The 7,071-nt window shown below is 46.1% G+C and overlaps 1 protein-coding gene across 1 annotated transcript in view; it reads right to left on the bottom strand.

Annotated features, from left to right (window-relative positions):
- Positions 1-7,071, bottom strand: part of SARC_08389 (hypothetical protein) — a 16,412-nt gene that overhangs the window by 2,102 nt on the left and 7,239 nt on the right. The window contains exons 6-14 of the mRNA XM_014297629.1: positions 6,084-6,818; positions 5,411-5,547; positions 4,938-5,078; positions 3,598-3,719; positions 2,750-2,866; positions 2,108-2,196; positions 1,416-1,554; positions 710-898; positions 428-506 (exon numbers count right to left, since the gene is read on the bottom strand). Coding sequence (XP_014153104.1) covers positions 428-506; positions 710-898; positions 1,416-1,554; positions 2,108-2,196; positions 2,750-2,866; positions 3,598-3,719; positions 4,938-5,078; positions 5,411-5,547; positions 6,084-6,818 — 1,748 coding nt within the window. The remainder of the gene's footprint in view (positions 1-427; positions 507-709; positions 899-1,415; positions 1,555-2,107; positions 2,197-2,749; positions 2,867-3,597; positions 3,720-4,937; positions 5,079-5,410; positions 5,548-6,083; positions 6,819-7,071) is intronic.

Here is a 7,071-nt window from a genome sequence, read left to right as displayed (position 1 = left end):
TGTGTGTGTGTGTGTGTGTGTGTGTGTGTGTGTGTGTGTGTGTGTGTGTGTNTATATATATATATATATATATATATATATATATATATATATATAGATTTATATAGATACAAATATATGTATATATACATGTACATATACATATAGAATACACACGCACGCACGCACACACACTCACTCATACACATATATATATATACATATATATATATATACAGATACATATACATTGTACATATATACAAATGAGATAGTTGTGGTCTCTCAGACACTACAAGGGAAATCAATCTCGTTATGCAGCCTTAGCAAGCTCACACAGGCTGAACAACTTATCAGGGACCCAAGTATGCTGGTGACTTCAGTCTTCGCACACCAGACCCAACGGGACGTGTGGCCTAGTGCAAATGTACAGAGGGGGGTGGCTTACCTTGACTCCCGTATCGTTCACAGCGTTTCCACACGAGGATAGGTCCATCCGTTTTATAGTTGAACACCTCGACAGAGTGCTGAACGCGTGCGATATATATAAAAAGACCCCAGAAAAAAATTGACATTTGAGTACGACAACCACAGAAGAGGCAGACAAAAAAACACGACATCCCAAGAACGCTGGAATTCCCTCAACACGTATCAATTTCTGTGAACACACCTCAACACGTATCAATTGCTGTGAACACACCTCAACCCCTATCAATTGTTGTGAACATACCTCATGGCATCGGTGGTCAGCTGGGAGCAGAAGGACAGGGTAATGTCCTCCAGAATATCACAGCCGGAGATGATGTCTTCGAGCGCATCGTCGTCGATGTCAAAGCAGTCGGACAGGTTCAATATCAGCAGTTGGTGTGCGGGATGTTGACGGAACAGATTCATGCCTTCGTTGCTGATACTCGAGCACCTGAGGTGGGGTGGAAGGGAGAGGGGGTTAGTTGCTGTGTGCTGTGTGTGTGCTGTGTGTGTTATAGGGGAAACTGACAGAGAGCAAGAGGGGGGATCGGTATTGCAGTAGGCTATGGGTGAACTTTGTATATCAGATAGCAGGCCATACAGATGTAATCTAGAGTAAAGTAGGATGACTAAGACTCGCTACTTTTGTTTTGACATACCGAGACATCTATGTATCTGTGCCGATACATTTGTGAATACTGTGGTATCCAAAAACGCAGATCTGCTACCACCAGATTTGAAACACGCGGTACTACACCCATCGCAGATCACAGACAGAATTTCTGTGCATACGAACACAAATCTATGCACAGATGGGCGGGGGCACATACAATGACAAGAAATCTAACAACTTACATATGAACAACATTATTCATGTTGTAAACGTTTGGTGTCTAATAACTTTCTCTCAATATGAAAAAAAACTAAAACTTACCTATGAACACTTCTCTTAGCATCAAGATTCTTACCTATGAATGTTGAGATGCTGCAGCTTTCGGCAGCGTGCCAGAATGTAATTGAGGGTGACTTCCGTCAGGTTCTTGCAGTAGGACAATTGGATGGACCGCAGTCCTATGCAGTTGTTGGTCAGGTGCATCATGCCCACATCTACAGAGGAACAGACACATGTAGCATGTCAGTCGTACAGATGAGGCACAGGTCTATCGGTGAGTGTGCGATGATGTATCTATACAGAGTAGTCTGGGATATAAAAAAAGGACAAGCGAATCGGGAGTGGTGGAAGCAAAGCCTGGTGGTAACCCTCCTCCACGCTCTCCCCAGGCCAGAAGTATAGACTGTGCATTGAAGTGTCGGTATATACATAGCTCCACAGCCAAAACAAACGTACAAGGGCACCTGTTTAGCCCGAAATTAGTGTCGAGGTCGCACAAGCGAAGGGGGGGGTGGGTAGGAACGGCTTACTGAGAATACCGTGTCGTTTGAATGATATGATCTTGGATAGTGCGATACTGTGCGTCATTGCGAGTCCTATAACCATCCCTACAGTGCTACATCCCCCAGTTACACCAGCGATTGTATTGCACAGGTTCCCTTACGTGCCCCAGAGTGCATACATTTGTTACCTGGCACTGCGGCTATACCTTTGTATTCGAAAGGATCATGTGGCAGGCCACTAAGGCCACAGCTTAAGAGTTCATACCCGTGATTTTCCTGCAGTTGTTGAGATTGATGTGCTGTATATTCTTGCAGTGCTCGCCCAACATTTGTAGACCGGCCGAGGATACCTCCCTATTGGGTAAGCCGATTCAGACGAGATGAATTACACAGCAGAAGCGAAATCGCATCAATAGATACTTGATATTTTATGGCTTTATAATGTATGTGCTGAGAATTGCGTGAAACATGATAGACATACAACGACAAAGATACATCACCCGAAAAGGGTATATGCGCAATGTACAGCTAATGAAGAAACATAAACGATAAACCCCGGGAATACGTGCGGAACAGCATTGACAGCTGTAATGACTGCATACATACATACATACATACATACATACATATACACACACACATACATACATACATACATACATATATATATATATATACGTGTATATACAAACAGATAGATCAAACAAAAATTTATTTATTTACATAGATACACAGATACATGGATATATACATACATGCATATACACACAAACACAATCACACACACTTGGAACGAGTAATTTAAAACAACATCGCTGTTGGCGATGCAATACAAGTATCCACCCGAATACAGAACACATAACGTAAACGGGTTGCACGTCATCGCACGGGATATCATAGCACCTACCAGCAACTAAACAGAGAAATTTCATTCAGGTTGGCTTTAAGGGCAACGGCCTCCAACCCCTCGTCGCTCACGGCCCAACAGTTCTTTAAGCTCAGATTGCACACCATCTCACCGTAGCTGTGTAAAAGATTGGGTGTGCAGGGGGTCAGAGAGGGGGACTCCAGATACAGCACATGGAGTATCCGAGAACCAGTGGCAGTACTGATATATGATATCGTAGCTGATTAAGTGATCCGAGTGAGAGTTAAGGCTTCAAGGGAGAAACTTCCGGAAATAGAAAATCAGAGAATGTGGCATTGCACGCTAAACGACCCATCCCAACGGCGACGATTCCATCCGAACACAACACAGACTGCTTGGTTACTTACATCCACATCTCAGATATATACGCAGATACCTCTACTCTGAGCAAACAAACCCCTAAACCCGCATCTCAGATATATACACAGGTACCTCTACTCTGAGCAAACACCACCTCACGCCCCCACGGGCACAGTACGCGTACACCCCTCCTGATTAAAGATAGACCCACACATCGACCATCTCAGCTCAACTCATCTCAACTTAACTCAATCGCAGATGCATTAAGCACAACTTATCCATCTTCTCACACAGACGTTGTACGTATGTTGTACCACATACCTACTGACTCGCAGACCTCGGATGTATACAGCACCAAATAATCTGCCCTTTCACACAGACTGAATACGTATCAAGCCCAAACTAAGCACCATCTCACACAGCCCACGTTGTATTCAGCATGACTTAAACAAACCTTCTCACGCAGACCCTAGACGCATCAAGCACAACTCCAGTACCTCCACACACACCCCTCCTATACTACTCACCTGGCCATCACTTGCACCAGCACGTCGTCGTTGACCAGCCGGTTCTGCTCAGCGAACGAAGAGTTGTACCACACCACATCGCTCTGTGCGATGTCTTTCCACTTGTGACACACCGCCATGCACTGTTCAGAGTGGCAGAGGTAGGGCATTGATTGGTGTGAGGGTGTGATCCCGGCGAAAGGTGCATGATGCAGACATGCTAGTGGCATGTCAGAGACTGGGAGCGTGAGACCAAACGCAATCACATCGGGTGCACAACTCCCTGTTGAGCGCAACTTTGATGCGAGCATGCACAACGGATACTACACAGCCTTTAAGAAGAGGTGCGACGGCCACTCTATGAGATACGATGACAACGCGCACATGCACACGCCTATATACCCCACACTCTGGACTGAACCACGGGGTCGATTCACTTGCCGCATGCACTTAAAGCACGGTTCTGGGGTTATGACACACACGCTGAAGTTAGCATAGACGGACAACTCCGCGGGTGCACCCAGACCAAGACACACACTCTGGAGATACCACACGTTAAATATATAGGTATATATATGTATAAATATTAAGAAAAATGATTCCCACACTCGCAGAGACTCGCACAGTTCTTGCATATATTGGATGAGGATGCTTCAAATACTGACACACATACGAGTGTACACAAGTATAGAAGCACATAGATTCTGCTAAATTGACTGTACTAATTCCATACTAAAATATATGAACACTAATCCATGGCACACCCTGTGGGCATATACACGAACACACTTTCGAGTGGGGGATATCATCGCATCTTAACAAATGTGGTCCACAGTTCCATGGCACACACTGTGAATATGAATGCACCTGCCCTTCTCTTAATAGCCGCTGCAATAGGCATACAAACAGACACCCCGTGCGAGACGCATGTCATGAACACACACAAGCACCCGTATCACCCGTACATATAAGTATCGGTGACCATAGACAGATGCTTTTATGTGTATATCTCATAATAGTTACAAATACAGGCATCACAAACAGGGTTCTGAGCCGCACCCCCTGAAATTGTACACACCCCCCCATTTAAAATGCAGAACACCCCATTTGAAAACATGGGTACAAACCCGTCATTCAAACAACAACGCAGCTGCCAGATGAGGACACCCATCTTGCGGTAACGCCCGCCTTATTCATCTAAGTACGCGTCGCCCAGCTACACCAACAACACGTACGCATACTCATACCCATATGCAGGATCTTGGCAGGCATATATATATATATCATACGTATTCATATATACCTCGACTGGTATATGCATGGGCTAACAGTACACACATCCGTGACTGGCAGTGCCATACCTTGTACCGGTCGCCCACGCTGAGGTAACTCAACACCTTGGCCATGAATTCACTGTCCATGATGGGCGTGTCCATGTGCGCGTTGACAGTCGAGTTTTCACTCGACAGATTAGACGGCGCGTGGGAAGAGGAGGCCGAGAACTGATTGTACCAATACAACAACGGTTGTAAGTAATCGCACGATGATTGAGGAAGTGATCAATTAGTGGGTGTGCTTCGTTACATGCACAATTAAAATAGAGGATGGAGTTACTGCAGATGTGAGTGCGATGTCATGCAGGAGTGGTTTGTTGTGTATTCAGCAGCCAACGTAGCATGTGGATAGTGGTTGACAGGCCCTTCCGTATGACAGAATTGCGGGAGGTAGGAAAATCTATATATATATATATATATATACATAATACATGATACATATACATAAACATAAATATACATATATCATACATTGCATACAGAAATGGCTACACACTTACGTCCATGTTCCTGAGCTGTTCTTGCATCTCGGATGAGAAGACCGCAATACTGGGCGATCGTTTGCGAATGGCAGCTGAGCGGATGCGGTCCACAGGTGTTTTGTGGAAGACTATTCCGCTGGATATCGACGTGTTTGCTGCGTGTGTGCAAAGGGTAACAAAGGTTATAGTGTGCTTTGTGCCTAATGCTAGAGTAACTTGCCTATACATCGCGTATCGGTTGAATAGGTAAACGACAGCGCTAATGTGGGCAGACGAAGGATAAACTGGCCGAATGGCTTTTCACTGAAGGGGGGACATAGCCATAGTACTCATGGCGTTCTATAGCGAATAGTTCGCTCCCAGTTTACACAGGAGCGCAAGCGTGCGGGACTATTAGTTCAGGGTTGAGAGTGTAAGGTTCACCCTGATCCATGTGGGGGCGGTTTTGAGTAGTGGCGACCCATACTCACCTGGAGAATTAGTATGTAAGCCTCTTCTATAGGAAAAAGAAACCCTCTCTTCGATAAAAAAGATAGAAGAAAAAAACAATACAACGAGGTTCTGCACCGGATAACGAGGTGCACGTGCTTACACATCCAATGCATGGATGTGTGTATACAAAACACTAGCTACAGTACCACAGTATCGAAAGTCACCCGCACAACCAATACACATGTAGCAATATCCGTACCTGCTTCTTCCGGTACAATAACCTTGTCTGGGCCCATAGACATGCGCCTATCTCTCCTCCGGCCTTCTCCGATATCAAAATCACCGTTGTAACCCATTGGCAGCCCCTCGGCATCGCTCCCGCTCCTGCTATCATCCTCCGAGAGCGTCACGCTATTCGTCCCGCTATTCGTCCCGATATTCTCACCGGAATCCACCGCACCCGCTCTGTCCGTTCGCTTCCTAATCCCCTGGCCCTGTGCCCCCGACCCACTCTCCGACGCGCTTTCTAATTCGCCCGACGGACTAGCGGCCCGGATTTCCTTCGCACTGTCCTGTTTCTCCCCACAGTCACTCTCGTCTATACTCAACCGGTGGCCCCCATCAGCCCCCGGCCCACGGCCACCCGACGCCTTATCAGTTGCGCCGCTGTCTCCACTCGAGCTCTCCCCTATACCATTCCTTTTATGTTCACCCGTGCCCGTCTCAGCATCGGTATCTATATCCATACGCGACGCGTGCGGCGTTTGCCCCGGATTGTCGGTGTGCATCTGTGAATGTTCCTGTGAGGTGCTCTGTGCTGGTACACTTTCCAATTGAGCGACCACCTCAACATTCGCTTCTCCGTTCGCACCGGCCGTTGTTGTTATTGCTTCGTCGTTGTCGGGGACTTTCATCGCCGCCATGCCGCTCTCCAGGCCAGTTCTAATGCCGCGTGCTTCAGAGACTTGGCTGTCACTGTTGGTTCGGCCCACACCTATGTTTTTACATGTATATACAAAAGTCAAATATAGTGAGATATCCATAAACATGAGGGGATTGGACAGTGATTGCAATATGTTTATATACGTATATATATATATATGTGTGTGTGTGTGTGTGTGTGTGTGTGTGTGTGTGTGTGCGTGTGTGTAATTAGTAATAGTAGGAGCGTGGTAGGTTAGGGTTTTTGCGACGCGTACGGTTACCGGTATACTATTTGTATATATATGTGTACTATATTACTAGTA

The sequence above is a fragment of the Sphaeroforma arctica genome (assembly GCF_001186125.1).
Source record: "Sphaeroforma arctica JP610 unplaced genomic scaffold supercont1.750, whole genome shotgun sequence".
NCBI lineage: Eukaryota > Ichthyosporea > Ichthyophonida > Sphaeroforma > Sphaeroforma arctica.
Note: the sequence above shows the minus strand (reverse complement) of the source record. Positions and strands in the feature narration are given on the sequence as shown.